The 17,929-nt window shown below is 38.6% G+C and overlaps 1 protein-coding gene across 6 annotated transcripts in view; it reads right to left on the bottom strand.

Moving 5' to 3' along the window:
- Positions 1-402: 402 nt before the first annotated feature.
- The window catches only part of LOC129418730 (uncharacterized), a 185,081-nt gene continuing 167,554 nt past the window's right edge, over positions 403-17,929 (bottom strand). For 4 of the 6 annotated variants that reach the window (XM_055173587.2, XM_073853481.1, XM_055173586.2 and 1 more), the window contains 11 exons: positions 13,492-13,536; positions 8,878-8,905; positions 8,287-8,384; positions 8,011-8,145; positions 7,829-7,885; positions 7,458-7,485; positions 5,156-5,181; positions 4,614-4,631; positions 1,947-1,996; positions 882-1,341; positions 403-776 (listed from right to left, as the gene is read on the bottom strand). In XM_055173587.2, coding sequence (XP_055029562.2) covers positions 460-776; positions 882-1,341; positions 1,947-1,996; positions 4,614-4,631; positions 5,156-5,181; positions 7,458-7,485; positions 7,829-7,885; positions 8,011-8,145; positions 8,287-8,384; positions 8,878-8,905; positions 13,492-13,536 — 1,262 coding nt within the window. In that variant the 3' untranslated portion in view covers positions 403-459. Of the gene's footprint in view, positions 777-881; positions 1,342-1,946; positions 1,997-4,613; positions 4,632-5,155; positions 5,182-7,457; positions 7,486-7,828; positions 7,886-8,010; positions 8,146-8,286; positions 8,385-8,877; positions 8,906-13,491; positions 13,537-13,622; positions 13,708-17,929 lie in introns of those variants that run through there. The other 2 variants (XM_055173588.2, XM_073853482.1) reach the window with 2 other exon arrangements.

Here is a 17,929-nt window from a genome sequence, read left to right as displayed (position 1 = left end):
AATGCACTGCGCAGCTGACTACGGCAGTGGTTTTAGTCCAAAAATGCGCAGTACTTTTGCAGGTAGGTCGGTTCCATCTTGAATCGTGTTCTCATCACAAATAAACCGCTCTAGAGTTCGTTTGAAAGCGTACCAAGACCATCTCTTCAAGGAGGTCTCAGTCCGCTTGTTTGGTCCGTTTTTGGTGTGCATCAGAGCTGAGTTGAACTGTGGTACAATTCAGCCGAACTAAATGAGGCAGGTGTGAAAGCACCCAATGACTGCTGAGAAACCATTGTAGCATTTAACAAATTCTGCCAAAAAACTGTGTTTCTGAATGGCTTCAGATCGGGATTAGGCCAATTTGAAGCAAAAGTATTTGATGAACATATAATACATTAGATCTAAATATCATTATCTCTATTGACAGAGGTCGGTTTTGTGGATTTTGCATCTGAGCTCTTCATATTATTTTCTAAATTATATAATGCATGAATTTGCATGGAAATGACCCAAACAGACCTCACAAAAGTTTCTCTTCTTCGTTTTGATCATCTTACATGCAGTTAAGAACATGTGATTGTCATAGGTTGGATCAACAGGGAGAGAAATAGGTTTAAACTTCTGGGAGTCCCACAGGTAGGTCATGCCTTCCTCTAGAGCTGGAGTGTCACAGTGATCCAGAGTAACGTGAACCAAACGTTCGCAATGACTGAGACTAACATCCTCAACAACTCTAAAGATGACGTAACGCTGGTTCTGGTCAAGTGCAACACTTTCCACCTTTCCAAAGACTGCTAGAAACAAATATATATTCACAGGCATTAGAATTTTCTCTATTTGCTTTAAAACAAAAAGAGAGATATTTAAAATTACTCATCATAACGCTTTTAGAACATCACCTGTTTTATTGCACATGTCGGGGATCAGGTCAGTTAGCGGCTTAAGTGGGTACTCGCCAGTAGAGTTGTCAGTCTTTGGGGTTGGTTTGAGATGTCCAGCACAGCAGCTCCACAGGGATTTGTTGTAATAGTAATGCCCACAGCAAAGGTGATTATCCTGTGTTTCATATACCAATGCATGGCTTGTGGAGGAACAGCAAGTTTGATTCTCATCTTTTAGCAAGAGGTTTCCGCAGCACTCTGCTTTGCCAGCAACTTGAGTTATGTTGTAGAGATGACCTGAACAACACCTGGAGGACTCGTGGTCATAGACTTTTGAGCCACAAGTCATCTTTATCCGGTCTTGAGCGTATATTAATCCTCCTACACACTCAGAGTTTTTAGGCACATTAAGATAAAGAGTCCCATTACAGCAGAGCACCGTGTCATCAGACAAACTGTAGTGTTTTTCCCCGCAGCACTAAAAGACAAAGATATGCATTCAACATACACATACTGTACATAGGACTGTATACACTATTACATAAAAAGGAAAACTGTTGGTGGTCTTAAATATTTGACAATAATTTGGGACACTTCATCTCAGCAGTGATAAGCAGTCACTGATGCATATACTGTGTAGTTTGCATATATAGGCTAGTGTCTGGTGAACCAGTCTGCCTGACAAAAAAATGTGGCATTTATCATTTTGGTCAGACAAAGTGCCAAGTATAACTATGTGCTAGATATACTGTAGCAGACACTAAGCAGATGTATATTTCGTCACCAGCAAAAACATTTTCTGACTCACAGCCTCTTTTCTGACTGATACAGTAGACTTTTGTGCAGAATTGCCGGTATTGCTCACAGTTCTTTGTTATTTATCAGTCAGAAGTCTGAAACCATACAAATGCTTTGTAAGAATGTTTAATACACGTTATTATTATGCCTCTTCTGAAGAGTCTTGCAATAATCTAATCACACAGTTTTAAATCTACCCCATGTGAACTGTTACAGACTTTAATTTTACTTTTTTTGTTAATACCCGATCTAGTAATTTCAAAAGAAAGTATAAATAACACTGACCTTATGAAGTGCTGATACCTGATATTCTTTCCCCAAGCAAAACATCGTCTCTAAAAAAATGAAATTTGAGTTAAATTAATGCAGGACACGTCATAGCCCAAAGAGAGAAAAATAGTGTTTCACACAAATGTGATCCTGTCTGTAAAATTCAGGCTAAAGTCTCATAATCAGAAAGGTTAAACCATTGGTTTCACTTTGATTTCAATATTTGAGGTGACCTTAATGAGTCAATATTAAAGATTTCAGGGTAATATTTTTCACAGAATGTTTGTGATGTTATAGGATGAGTTTATGAAAAAAAAGTTAATCACAAAAAAGCTGGGTTTACTGGTCAATAGTAAGAATGCCCCCCTAAAGTTGGCCAGAGAAGAAAGCTACTTTTACGTGTTACCAAAAAGTTAAATATAGTGCAAATTAATACAAAATAAAATCATTTAGTTGTACTATTTCACTGTTAGTCATGTTATCATTTATTTAAAAAAATCGAAACTGACTTCATTGTGTGTGTGTGTGTCATGTGTGTGTCTGGGGTGCCATCCAAACGAGTGTGTATGGCCCTATCCCAAATGATGCACGTCATGTGGACTTTCAGTCTTGTGGCCTTAAATAGCACATGCTTGCTTCGTCTATGAGTCTGTAGGGTGTCCCATCTGTCATTTGTACGCTCCGAAGTGTTCTCATCAGCACCTCCTTCGTAATGCTCTATCGGACGAATCAGACAGATGGGATGAGTTCACAACATCTCTTCCTATTTCGGACGTGACGCTCGAATCTGTCCCAAAATACGACTCCGGTGCGCCCTAGTGTACTCGTGTCAAGGGTTCCTAAGGTCTGCACTAGGTTATGTCATCAAACTGTGGACTATGAGGAAGTCCACAACTCTGGAGTGTCCCATTTGGGATAGGGCCTGTGTTAGTCAGTAAATGTGGTAAAAGCATGTGATATGAGGCTGAGCTCTGGTTTCAGATCCACCTTGGGGCACAGCACTGTGCGCCCCAAACCCTCCCACTTTTGTTGTTAGCAAATCAGTATTGTTTTTTTTTACGTTTTTGACGTCATGTGATTGGATCGTTCTCAGAGTCTTATAAACCGTGTTGCAGATTTCCATGTACAGTAACTGATAGTTACAGTAATGATCAGAGGAAGCAAGTGAAATTCTTGAGATGAAGGAAAATATGATTTTATCCTTACAAAATCACCCTTTACAAGGCGTTCAGTTGAAGAATACAGTAAGTAAAGGATTAAAGAGCTTAGACCAGATTGAGCAGCAGGAAGTGATCGCTGTCGATCTAACACTGTGTGCTGAGTTGACTAATGTTAGCTGAATGCTATGTAAGTCGTTCATTTTATTGTTTTCCCATTTGATGTTGTAAAGTCTGATTGCGTGATAGACTGTGTAACATTTTGTGCCGCATTTCAGCTGCCTTTGCGTGGACATGACGCTCAGATAATCCGGTATATTCCGTGGCTTGGTCAATTTTGTTTACAACGTACTGGTCTGTGATTAGGCAACTTTACTGTGTGTGTGTACTTGCGTGCATGTGTGTAAGATCACCAAGGCCGCCTTAATGCACGGGCTTACCTGGGCTGAAGCCCAGGGGCCTCCCAAGTTCAAGGGCCTCCCAAGTTTGCATTCATGACAAGCTGAAAATGTCATATTGTTTTGTAACTTGTCAGGTTTTCTGTCAATCACTCTAATTGCACGTTACATGGCTGCTGATTGGTCCGTTGTAACTTAACGTGAAATAAAATGTCAGACGTAACATATTTTTTATTCCGCGTAATGTAATTAAGTGCGCGGTGTCAACTTGACATTCCTGCACATTAGACTGAGTGTGACAGAGAAACGGGAAATAATCCACCATCAAATGAAAGAGTAATTTCTAAAATTTCATAATAAGCACTAGTGAGGTGCAGGTCTCTCTCTCTCTTTCGTGCGCGCACTCGCTCTCTGTGGTCGTTCAGCTGAGTCTCTGGCATGCAGAAGTCTCTCCCACCGTGCACAAGAAACTGTGCCGCTAAATTAAGAAAGGAGTTCCCGCACATAATGCTGTTAGTTGTAATAAAGTTTAAGTTTACTTGCGTTTATATCAGTGACGCGTGCGCAGCTGAAGCGATGTAGTTTGACGCGACGTCAGCTCACAGTACACACATCTGTTGGTTTAGAAAGACGAGAAAGAGACGCAACGGTAAAGGTGCAAGTCTAAATCGAGGGGAAGGGGGGCCTACAAAACCTCTTAGCCCCGGGGCCTCACATTAGGTTAAGGCGGCCCTGAAGATCACTTTAGCAGAAGTGTAATGGAAGAGCCCGAGATCATTCATCAGAACAAAAGTAAAACTGTAACAAGACTGAGGCATGAGGGCAGAATCTGAAGATTTTGAGATTAAATGCCTATAAACATATTTGTCCAAGCCCATGTCTCTTAAAGAAACAAACAGTAAAGCTCACAGGTTTGTATGTACTGAAACCAAAAATGTGTCTGTCTACGTCGAAAACCTGAAGCACATACAAGTGAGTAATAACCATTTTAAATGAATCCTCCTGCTTTATTGCTTTTATATCAAATGTTTATTTCTTTTTAAGTGCAGTGATGAATTCGTGCATCCCATTATTCCAAAATCTAAACTGTCCTGCCAAAGTTTGTAGAAAAAGTACAGAATACTAACCTTGTGTTTGCGCCACTCCTTTAGCATCAAAGAGAAGAAGAAATACAGATATAACTTATATTATATTTTTATAATTTATGAAACCACATGATTTAATAATTTACCTTAGTTTGTTTATAATAATTATTAATAACAATTCATAATTATTGTTATAAAAAGCTGAAATAAAAGTGTTTCTAAGTCATTAAAAATATTTCTGCTCTCATTTTTTCTTTTTTATACTTATTAATTTATGGCAATTTTGGAGACTGTCAGTTTGAGATAAACATGAGTATTATGTATTTCACAAACTAAAACAATGCTGAAATCATACAGTAATTGTATTACATTACATTACATTGTTTTAAAACCCCAAATCCTTTTCTTTAAACCTTCTTCATTAACAATTATTCAGTTGTTATTGGGTAGCTCGGGTGAAGTTTAACTACTTTTACTGTAAGGTAGCTTGTAGCTTATCTAACTAAAGTTTCAAAGTAGCTTCCACAACACGAAAAAAGTGTGAACTAAACTGCTATACTATAAATGGTTACTGATGCCTTTACCTTTAGTGTCATTGTCCGTTGCCGTTCTAACATTAAAAACAAACACAGAAAGACAGAATTATTAAAATACGAAATGACAATGTAACTCACATAAGACAAAATGACTCATAGCCCATCTCACACAGAGATTACGGAAAACACACAGAAAATGCATCCAGAATTGTGTGATTTTTGGTTCATTCACACTACCAATGATTTTCTGGAAACTGTGCATGCATTAACACACATACCGTAAAGATCCTGTAAAGACACGTGATGTATTTTAAGTCCTGCAACTGTTAGGTTTTTTCCACAGCGCCTGAAGTTTTCTTATAAGCCGCAATTTCTCTCTTGATAAAACATGTGCGTTCTGTAATGCTGGTGAATGATCTCACGGTTTCAGCACAGATAGTGACGAGCTCCATGATCTCTGCTTCAGTCCAATTTGCCGACATTTCTTGTCGTGAATGTTGATCTGCGTTTAAGTCCCTGGGCCCTATCTTGCACCCAGCGCAATTGACTTTGTCAGTGACGCATGTATCATTTCGTATTTTGCACTGGCGCACAGCAGGTTTTTTCCTCCACAGACGCACGTCAGCAAACTAGGGAATGAACTTGCGCTCCCTGGGTGGTTCAGCGCAAAAAAGGAGGCGTGCTCCGGCGCAAACCATCTCTTATGCTATTTTGCAGTTTCAAAAACAATTGCGCTACTAACCAAAAAAAACTAGTCTAAAGTCAGTGGCACGTTGCGCGTGGGTTATTATGCTATTTTAAGGGCGCATGCTTGACCATAATGTATAGCATGCACAACGCGCATTGCTTATCTAATCTACACAGATGCAACAGTTATTTTTGCAAATCATAAATTGTTACAATAAAAAATATTAATACATGAGATAAGGGAAATCATTGTGGTGAGCATTGTGGTGATAGTTTTTATTTATTTTGTGTGGCAGCGTTAAACAATTATCATGCAAATAACGATTAAAATATTTTCATAAGTTTGTTGTGTGGCTGTATTACGTTTATTTTATCTAAATAATAATTAAAATGTTTTCATAAGAAACCTTCATGTATGTGAACTTGATTTGTAAGTGTACTTTGGGGTTGGACCTTGCTTGCGTTTCTTGTGTCCGATTTCAAAGCCCCCAAACCCTTTCAGCGGTGAGAGTGGACGCAGCGATGTCCTCCTGTGTGCCCGGCGTGCCCGATTTATGCTGGCAAGCTTGGGATCCCCCCGTCTCCTGACATCATTGTAGGCTGATGAGACAATTGCGGCTATTTCCTCTCACGCCTGTTTAACCGACGCTGATTTGGGCGGGTTTCTCCCATCCCCATACAAAACAACTTCTCTGTCTTTGACTGCTCTTACAAGAACGTGGGTCTCCTCGGCTGTGAACTGCTCCTGGCGTGCGCCTGTCAAATCCGTCATAATAATAGCAACCCGCCATGGAACTTGCGCCCTTGCGTTTAAAGGGAATGTTGGATAGCGTTCTGATTGGTTTATTTGACGTTACGCCCAAACCACACCTATGAATAATGAACCTACTTCAGACCAACCCCTTATTGATTTGCGCCCGGCGCAAGACTTATTTCTCCCTCCGGGAAAATAGCAACAGCGCCCAAGATCCGCCCACAAAGTCACTTGCGCTTTGTGCTTCGGACTTGCGTTTCAGATCGTTAAAATAGGGCCCCCTGTGTCAAAGGGCTGAACCATAAATTATTTTTATGATGACAAGCGCGTCCTCACGACGGCACACCCCTTACAGCATTGTTTTTGCCTCCTGTTTAGACCGAATGCTTTACGTGAATGTACAAAATGCATGCCTTGGTTGCTGGAGAGAGATATAACGCATAATAAGCAAACTTCAGACGCTGGGGAGATAAGTGCAGGACTTTATGTCTTTACGGAATCTTTATGGCATCTGTGTGAATGCATGCATGCACAGATTCCAGAAAATCTGTGGCAGTGTGAATGAACCAAAAATCAAACGATGCCAGACAAATCCAGGATGCTTTTTCCGTGTATTTTCTGCAATGTCCGCGTGAAAAGAGAGAACAAAAACAGAAAGAGAAAATTAATAAAATACTAAATAACAGAATTCAATTTAAAAGCATTATTATAAAATTGACTGTTCTGTTGAATGCAGAAATCTATTATGCAGAATGTTTCCATCTTTTGACCCATAAAACACAACAAAAAGAAGCCATGACAACAAATAATTGCCTTAGCATATTCATAATCACAGAGGAGATTCTAAACAGAACTCACAGTGTGACTCACAGAAGACAAAATTACATGCAAGTTAGAGAAAACACTTACCCATTGGAGACAATGGTACACTTCTTATCTACACAATAAGTACACATGGAAAATGTTAGGGGAATGCATGTTTAAACTGAGCTTAGAGTACTTGATTTGTACTGGTGGATGAAAGCATAAGCAAATCAGCCAAAATATATATAAAATGAACATGCATTGGATGGGGAACATGTAGAACTGTCTAATAATAGGATCCACTTTGAACAAATTTGATCATTCTTAAAGAATGAGTTAAAAATTTGTAGTTACTGTATTGTTCAGTGGGATTATTCACTTAATTTGTTCACTTAAATTGTTAAATATCTAGTTTTGAGAACAGCATTCCTCCAGCTATTAAACTGTCAATTACTATAATAGGTAAGAATACAAACCTCTAGATTTAATTGTATTAGGTGTACAACACATATGCGTTGTTGGCAAGTACATCTCTGCAAATGAGTGAGAGAACAAAGTCACTTCAATGCGTAATATATCTAAGAGTACAAGACTACATTTACTGTGCTGCCAGCCACTAATTTAAACATTCAAGTCACTTCAAGTGGGTTATGCCTACCTGAGCCACAGCACTTAGCTTGAGCATTGTCTCGAGTGAGAATCTGGTCACCACAACAAATCTGATTTAAAGGATTGTAGGCTACGGAACCACAGCAATCAGCCACCAGCATACTTATCCCTGAAGTTATATTACCTAAAACACATAAAACCAAATCAAAAGTTATAGGAAACCACATACCGTTTCCAAAAAAGCATGATTCATACTTTAATTTTATTACTCATATCCTTTACTTCCCCTCTTGGCTGGTTAGCTGCTAATGGTTGTCACTCCTACCTTTACAGCAGGAACTGTTTGAGATGTTGTAGCTGACGTTTTTACATTCATGATGATGATGATGCGGCATGCTTCCGTTTGGACTGCTGCTGACATTCCTTCACCAAAACATTTAACTGAGTTACTTTAAAGTGATCTACTATTAAACAAAGTTGTATGAATATAAATCAAATTTAATATCTCTTCTCAAATTGCAACAGCTTCAAGGTTTGCAAGACTTTCTAGGCCAGATTTACTAATAGCTTGCATCAGTGCAAACACATCTTTTGCTGTTATAAAGTACTGTCAGGATTTACTAAAGACATGCAGTGAAAAATTTGCGCCGACTGATCTTTTTGCATTTGCATTTATAGGAGTTTTACAACATTTATTAGAGGAGAGTATTGAAATAAATCAAGCATTATTTAATCATTATTTAATGCCCAAAATCATGTCCTAAATTGTGTTGGTCATTATGCAAATGAGATGCTGCACCTGTGTTCCTGAACGTGCAACTTGTCAGTAAATCAAACAAAGTATTTTTCAATTTTAGTAAATCTGGCCCTTAGAGTTCACAGCTCAATTACAAACAACTTATGCGAAATCACTCACCGGTCCCGATCACCATGATGGTGTGTTGCTGAGGAAGAGCAAATAAAAATTAGTGTTGTTATTGCCACAATGAAATCTGCTACAGCTAAGGCTATTTTCCATCTTGAGATTTTGCAACATTGCAAGAAAAGTTTGGCCTTAACTATAGGTGTGATCATAGCTGAAAGATTCATGGTTTAATGACGTATAGGATAGGGGTGCTGTGAAGGAAATCTGCTGTCAAAAATTTTGATCCAGTCTGTAAGTTCTGATGCGCCACACCATTTAATTGTCTTATGCTACGTACACACCAAACGCAGGGCATCGCGTTACTGTGGGTTCACACCAGATACGAGTTTAACGCTTTGCACGAGTAGATTACATCTATGCAAAGTCAATGCAAAGACGCGATCAGACGTGTCCTCACGTGGTGCGATACGAATGACGCGATATGGGTGGTGCGTTTGCCGCGAAAACACACACTATTTGCCTTAAACGCGACTTCGCCCAAGTTGAAAAATGGTCACTTGGTCGAAAAATTTGCATGACACAAAGTTAAATCCCGCGAGTAATCTAGAGCGAGCAACACGATGCCCCGCGTTTGGTATGTACGTAGCATTACCTGCTCTACATTACTCGTGGATTTAAATTTGTGTCATGCTAATTTTTTCAACTTAGGCAAAGATGCGTTTGAGGTGAATAGTGCATGTTTTCGCGGCAAACGCATCACCCATATCGCGTTATTCGCATCGTCCCACGTGAGGACGCATCTGATCGCGGCTTTGCATTGACTTGTATGTAATCTACTCGCGCAAATCATTGAATTCGCGTCTGGTGTGAACTCACAGTTACACTGAACTTGGAAATCTGGATTATTTACATTGTTAGAAAAGAAATCAAACTGCAACAATGATTGCTATAATCTTGTAATGATATTGAAACTGAAATATTATATTTTTAATTCCTATATAGAGAAAAGACCCATATGTGTGAATGCTATTCATGGGGTTCAGCTCAGCAATGAAAGCCGACCTCACACAAGAGGATTTTTCCTCCCAAGAATTATATTTAACGTTTCATGTTGACAAGCGTGTTCACCTACTGTATAGACGGTTTCATTGGAAGCACGTGATACACGTATGGATCCGAACCTTACTTCCGGTTTCGTTTGTGCCTCGTCGAAAATAACAAATGTTTTGGTTTCCTAGATAATCTATGTGTTGTTTTTTTTGCTTGTTAAATAATAAACTAAGTTTAAAGAACTTTGTTGTTATTTATTCTTAGCGGAGTTTACCGGAAGCTACGTGCAGGCGCTTGTTTATGTTGTTACTGCTGAAACGGTCTATAGGGTAACGAAAACTATAAACTGCCTGAACATGGAAACTTCACTTATTATTAGTAATTTTATGAAATATATAAAGTTATATTGTGTTAATAAGACGTTTATTCATAGTACTGTTATTTATTTTGTAATTGTTACATTTTTTACACATTTGTCAAGAAAATCCCGTAGATTTGCCACTGCTGCCAGCTAAGAAAATAACTCTGCAACGGGATTATTGAATTTCCTGAACAATGGACCACAAACAGTCAGCATCAACACTCAGACTATGCGTCCCATCACGCTGAATGCCGGTTCACAGGCATCCCCCCATTGTACACCCTGCTGACACATGACTATAATGCAAAACATCATAAGCAATATTAAAGGGACACCCGAGGCAAGTCTGAGTGTTTTCTCTCTATGAAGCTCCCTCTAGTGTCTGGTAGTAAATGCTTTCAAACACACTGTTGTAAAAACAAACTGTTGTCCCTCCCGCCTCACCATGAGCATCCCAGCCGAGCAGAGGAACCGGCTATTTCAAAACTACTTCTTCCCTGGCTCTGTTTGCACCAACATGTGCAAACACATGTTTGCAACAATCGCTAGCCAGGTTTCATAAGCCTGCCTCTGTGCTGGGGATGTTTGCCGTAAACTGATCCTGCTTTTAGCAATATCTGAGACTTTGTGAGACTGAAGGATGCGAGTAGGATACACCGAACTTGCAAGTGAGATATTCTTCCTACAGGCAATAGGGGCGGGCAAGAGTCTTCATTCGCCCTATAATGAGTCATTTAACCATATACAGTACAGACTTACGAAGATGATTAATTAACATGAAAACGTTGCCTGGTGTCCATTTAAAGATTGCAGTTGACAAACCCTTAACAACTACTCACATCAACAGGAAAAAGGGTTTGGGAACTTCAAATGCCTGCTTTCCACATTACCTGTGATTCGAACACAATGCGCAGGCATGTCTATTTTCATCTTGCATAGGTTCAACGGATGCATCATTAAAAAAGTTTTACCAGGTAACCACCTACATCTCTGTCTGGTTTAAAGCCATGCAACTGATAGTCAAGATGGCACATCACCAATGCCAGTGTTTCTGCCAGTGCTTCCTTCTTATTTAAAAGGAGTGTGAGTCCAGAGAATACTGTATGTATGTACACCAATAATGCAATTACTGCCAATGATTATATACAGTAAGAAATCTTTAAAGACAAAGTAATTTATTTATTTAAATGACATGAGCAAATGTTTTCAGTTGTTACCATAAACATTTCAAATAAACTAAAATATGTTATAGGGGACATTTCACAAGACTTTTTAAAAATGTAAAATAAATCGTTGCTGTCCCCAGAGTATGTATGTAAAATGTTAGCTAAAAAAATCATATAGATAGTTTATTATAGCATGTTAAAATTGCCACTTTGTAGGTGTGAGCAAAAATGTGCTGTTTTGGGTGTGTCCTTTAAAATGCAAATGAGCTGATCTCTGCACTAAATGGCAGTGCCGTGGTTGGATAGTGCAGATTAAAGGGCGGTATTATCCCCTTTTGACATCATAAGGGGAGCCAAGTTTCAATTACCTATTTTCTAGGTTGATAGAAGCACTGTGCACTTTTATTTAGCACTTTAACATGGAAAAAGTCAGATTTGCATGATATGTTCCCTTTAATTTGGTGTGTTTTACCTTAAGAAATTATATTTTAAATATTTTATTAATTTGGATATATAACTGTCTCATAAGCTGAGCTTTTAATATCTCATTAAATCCAGTGACAATAAAACTCTTCCTTTGGTAGCTTTACAGTCACCAATATGCTGACTCAAGGGATATGCTTTTTATTATTTTCATCAGGCCATTGCTTTTCACAAGACGTCATTCCAGCAGGCAAAAGAAGGGAATTCCCTTCTAGGGAATTTCACAGGGAACTGCATTCAAGAAAGAAAATCCCGAGGAGGTGGCTTATTTTGTTGTTGTTTTGATAGGTGTAGTGCGCGTGGTTAGACGTCACGAGCTGAGTTGAGGGAAATGTCAGGGCTACGCAATACTTGTTTTCAGCACTCACTCTCGCATCAGTTTAAGACACACCCCATTTTCTTATTTCTCAAGGACCATAAACAGCCATATCACTCTCATTTCGCTGTTGCGCACGGTTTTGATGACGCAAATTGTCTTGTATTGTTTTTTATTCCTCCACGTGGCACATTTTTTGGACAAACGCGCTCTGACTAAGTTAGCAGCCGATATTTATTATAACGTCACGTGTGCGGCAAAAATACTGGGATCTGTCTTTTCTGCGCGCTGCAAATAGTAGGATGAGTTCAGTTAACGTTACATTTCAACCACCTTTAAACAGACAACTCAATGGGAATTGTCCTGTTCACCCTACGTCGTTTTTCCCCTTTGGATATAATATCACAATCATTTGAACCACTTTGGACAGTCACATCAATTGGAAGTGTCACACCAGCAGTTACGTTGTATTTCCCCGTTGGATATAACATAAGAATCAAAGCTGAAACTTGTATTAGAAATGTGCGAGAGAGCGGAGGAACGTATTTGAATTTTAGCCAAATACAGTAAGTCCCGTCCATCGCGTAGTAGGCTTCTGCGTCTCCACAGCACCCTGATCGAGCTGCTCGATTTCATGCTGCGCCGCGCATACTGACAAGCGGATGACACCAACGTAACGCGAAAGCAATACGAGAGCAAACTGTTTCGAATATGCTTTCGAATCGCTCTCGCGGTACTTTTCTGACAAACTCCGAACGGGCTGCGCAGCGCCACATGAAGTCGAACGCCTGATTTTACCCGCAGACAGGCGCGTGATCTCTGAGCACGTTCAAGAGAGCCTCCGCCTCTATCCGTATAAGTTACCCATTCAAATTGGGTTCGACTTCACGAGTCGCTAAGCAGACCATTCAGCCGTACAGTATGACATCATGACATATTTCGGCTAAAAATAGCAACATAAACACAAATGAATCATAAACGAATAAACTTTTTCTATATGGCAAAAACACCGCAAATAATTAAAAAACGCCAACCAAAAACTTTTAAGACTTAAAAATTAAGTAAGTAAAGTAGAATGAATGAACAGAATAATTAGAAAATTATACATTAAAAAATAAACAATAAAAACAGCCATTCATTCTTAAACTCTCTTGTGTCTATGATCAGCAGAACTATTAATAGTCTTAATCAATGATTTAGTTCCCCAATGTCTAAACATTACAACATTAGCTAACACAATAAATTCACTATTACCTGCTACCACATCTAAAATATAAGTTTGTGCTTACCTTGTGCAGAGAATGTAGCAAAGAGGCACAAGATTGTCACCAAAACTGTAAGTAAGAAAGAAAGTTCTTAAATATCAAACATCAAATATCCAAATTCTTTCATAAAACTTAAAAAAATCAGGCTGTCATACTTGATGTCCAGAACTTCATTGTGCACACAAAGATGAGCATAAAGAAATTAGCACCCACAAGCAAATGGATGGCAATTTATGTAGGCTACTAAAACACGCCTCTTCACCAATGAATAAGTTTGACCAATGATGAGAGCAATACAGTTTATCTAACAGCTGAAAATGTGCCAAATATTTTACCGAAGAATGAATGAAGACAATTTAGCACAGATGTTTTGAGTCTACTGCATCTTAAGAGTCATGTGAGAAACTTTGTCCTACTCCTGCAGAACCTCTAAAAACCACCAATAAACTTATCATAACCAAAAGGTATTGGTGTACAGTACTCAAAATGTATTTTGAATATTTGGAACAGTCTTAGAGGTTCCACAAGTGTAGCAGTTAAGGAACCACATATAGTCCAATAATCTTTTTATTTTCCAGTCTGCAGAAAAAAAAACACTTTTGTTTTTTAAGTCTTGCATCATACCCTTTAAAAAAAAAAAAAAAAATTTAGAATGATGCAACACAGAGGCAAGAAGCAACATGAATTTAACAAATCCATTATAATATAATGATTTATAATCATATAATTATCATATAAGTATAAATTCATGTCTATTTATAATTCAATTAGAAATTTAAAACAATATAGAAATTAATAATTTGGGAATTCCCCATGCCCTTAGTTGGGGTGGGTTTGGTTTGAGTGGTTCGAACAAACCCACCCTCACTGCCAAAGGTACAGAATTTAAGTCAGTGTCCTTTTAAATTATGACAGAGAATACAGGGCTTGACAAAAATTATAGCCTGATGATTGGGCTATTTCATCATGAAAGCTTATCATTTGCACATGTCAGACATTGTCAAATTAAATATTCCAGGAAACAATATTTCTTTGAAAAGAGGTCTTTCAATATGCTTCTCGCGCGCTGTTTGAGAAATTTCAACCACGACCGAAACACACAGAAAGTCGGTCAGCAGGGGCGGCTCGTGGGTTTGTGCAAGATGGAATGGTAGCACTGTAATTCTGTATTCATGATATTCACTGAATTGTCATGTGTGAATTACTCTGCTTTTATTTTCATAAAATAAATACATGTGTGGGGACGGGCTCAATACAAAGGGTTTTTCTGCTGGTTTGGTCAGCTGCTTTGCTTGCCCTGCCAAAATTTTCACTGGCTGCACCACAAAAAAAACTTTTATAGATTTCAAATGTAAAATAACACTGCATAGTCTTCACGGTGTAAGTTAAATATACTGTAGATAAATTAATATTAAAGTTACATGAGTCAAAATCTATTTAAATAAGAATCGGACATGTGTTGTAGTGTTTTCTTTTGTGGGGGGGCAAGTGACTGGGCCAGAAGAAAAAATCCTTAGGGTTGAGGCTTCCAAAATAAAAATGATCTAAACTACTGAAGCACCATGTGATTGTCCTTTAATGAAAGTGTTAAACTTAACATAATTATAATACACAATAAGAGAAAAAAATTCACTTTTTGGAAAAAAGAACCTCCCTCTACCACTAGGTTGGCAATGGGCCTGTTCCTGTTGCAGGATGTTTGTCTGATGGTTGAGTCACCAAATGTGTCTTGCTAATGTAGTAATCTGAACTTAGTGGTAGCGCACCAATGGATTGCTTGCAAGTGTGCAACCTTTCATGAGGTCACACAGCACAGGACCATTACCAGATAAAAGGAGGGAACTAAAAACAAACAAAACTCTGGCTATGTGATTCAGTTCCACCTTTAATCTTACTTCTTTTGTAAGTGGATTTATAAAGATTTTTTTTGAAAGCTTGACTCATCGCTTTTCCTCTCCATGCTCTAGCACAGTGGTTCCCAAACTTTTTCAGCGTGTGGCCCCCCTTGTGTACCGTGCATTCCTTCGCGGCCCCCCAAATAAAATTTGTGACAAAAAACTGTTCTAAAACTCACCATTTCAGTAAGAAAAAACATTAAATTATACAAAAACGTAGTGCTTTGGTAAGTAGCCTTATCTTTTTATTATTGCACAGAATTCATAATAAATTAATGTATTTCATAAAATGTCATAAAACTGGGGCCCCCCTGGCACCATCTTGCGGCCCCCAGTTTGAAAACCACTGCTCTAGCACAAAAAACTACACTTATCTTTTCAGCATGTTTATCGGTACAAGTAATCACACAATCCATTAAAGTTCATGGAAGAAAGCGTGGGTAAAACATTGCAATTATTTATGGCAAATTACAGTATTATGACACCCTGGGACTTTTCTATAACTGTTTCTATATTTTTCTCTAGTAAAACGATAGGTTACACAGTTAACAAATCACATGTAACATCTCATGATGACATAGTTTTGAAATCACATATACCACCTCATAATCCCCTAGGGCAGAAATCGCATAAACCACCTCATAATCACACCAAATGGCACTTTTGGCAGCCTAAATGTTTAACATCTGTATTGTTTGCCTGCCGCTGTATTTTAGAGATCCTTAAGGAGGACAGTTGGTCCGTGTAACAGGTGTACAGCACACTGAAAGGTCCACAACTAGCATCACAAAAGAAACAATGTAACATAGCGTAAAATGAAAGCAGGGTAGGAGTGGGACCCATTTTTGATCCAGGAGTCGAATGTCCTTACTTGTTCTCAATGTTTTCTCTGATGAACATATTTTCGTGCCTTTAAACCTTCCTTTATGAAACAACGGTCGCCTAAAATATGAAGATGGAAAGCACACAGAACAGTACAGAAAATGGTGGCCTTTAGAAGCAAAGAAAGTCTGTATCTCTATTAAATTGTTCAAAACAAAACAACAAATACATAAAAATAATACAATAGAGTCTTATTGTGCATATTGCTGTTTAATCATAAAGGGACATTCCACTTTTTTGAAAATATGCTCATTTTTCAGCTCCCTAGTGTTAAACATTTGATTCTTATCGTTTTGGAATCCATTCAGCCGATCTCCTGGTCTGGCGCTAGCACATTTAGCATAGCTTAGCATAATCTATTGAATCTGATTAGACCATTAGTATAGCGCTAAAAATAACCAAAGAGCTTCGATATTTTTCCTATTTAAAGCTTGACTCTTCTGTAGTTACATCATGTACTAAGACTGATGAAAAATTAAAAGTTGTGATTTTCTAAGGAGATATGGCTAGGAACTACTCATTCTGGCGTAATAATCAAGGACTTTTTTATGCACCATGGCTGCAGGAGGTGCAATGATATTACGCAGTGCCCGAAAATAGTCCCCTGCTATTGAAAGTAACCAAGGGGAATATTTTCGGGCAGTGCGTAATATCACTACGTCTGCTGCCGCCATCAGCAAAGTCCTTGATTATTACGCCAGAATGAGAGGCAGCAGCCTCCGGAGGTCGCAGTTGTAGGATGCATAGGTCATTATGACTAATGTCAGAATATTAACACTTAGTCTACTTAATACTTATACTATTATTAATAAATCGTAAATAGTTGTAATTTGGGTATGACTTGCGAATGTAATGCTCAGTTAACTTAAATTAACCATGCTTGATGATATATGCAATCTGCATATTCGACCTCCGGAGGCTGCAGCTTTTGGATTTAGAAACGGTCCATATCACTTCAACCTGAGCTGAGTGCACGGCAGGCCAGAACGACCGTCAGGCCACCGGGAAACGTCCCGCTGCTCCAGATGGCCAGTCCGCCCCTGTGTGCTAATCTGGATTATAACATTTAAATAAACACAGAAAATTAGAGCACCCCTTTTGGATGTAAGGCAGTTGGCCATATGATGAGCATTAGCTTTGTGGGAACATGCCATCATCAACCATTTGTTTTTCTTTGGGAAAGATTCCTCGCTTCATCCATATTTGGTGCTTATAGCCAGTATCTGACCTGTGTTTCTCTCTCATCCCTCCCTCCATGCTTAGATTACTGAAAGTCTACTGTACCAAACCACGGGGTCGTTTTTAAGGTCATGATGCAATGGGGAAAAAAGTCTAATTTCTTTAACTTGAATAAAGTGAACGAAACCGTCTAGAACTTAAGGTCTACACTCTTTCCTGTGTGTTTTCCCAAAAGAACAACAGAACTTTTTTAACTATGACATCTGTTTGTCTCTTCAGATTCCAAGAACCCCAGCAACCAAATTCTAATTTGAGACTTTCATCATTTTTTAGCGATGTCCCAATTCGGAGAGCGAAGGACTCGGTCTACAAAGGACGTAGCCTTCGAAGTCCACTAAGAAAACTGAAATGAGCTGGTCAAGTAGTTGCATCACCTTCTGTTCATCCTGCACGACGCCATCAGCATGACATAGCAGAGATGTTTTTTTTTACTTTTAAAATATATA

The sequence above is a fragment of the Misgurnus anguillicaudatus genome, chromosome 15 (genome assembly GCF_027580225.2).
Source record: "Misgurnus anguillicaudatus chromosome 15, ASM2758022v2, whole genome shotgun sequence".
NCBI lineage: Eukaryota > Metazoa > Chordata > Actinopteri > Cypriniformes > Cobitidae > Misgurnus > Misgurnus anguillicaudatus.
This window is presented reverse-complemented; position numbering and strand designations above follow the sequence as displayed.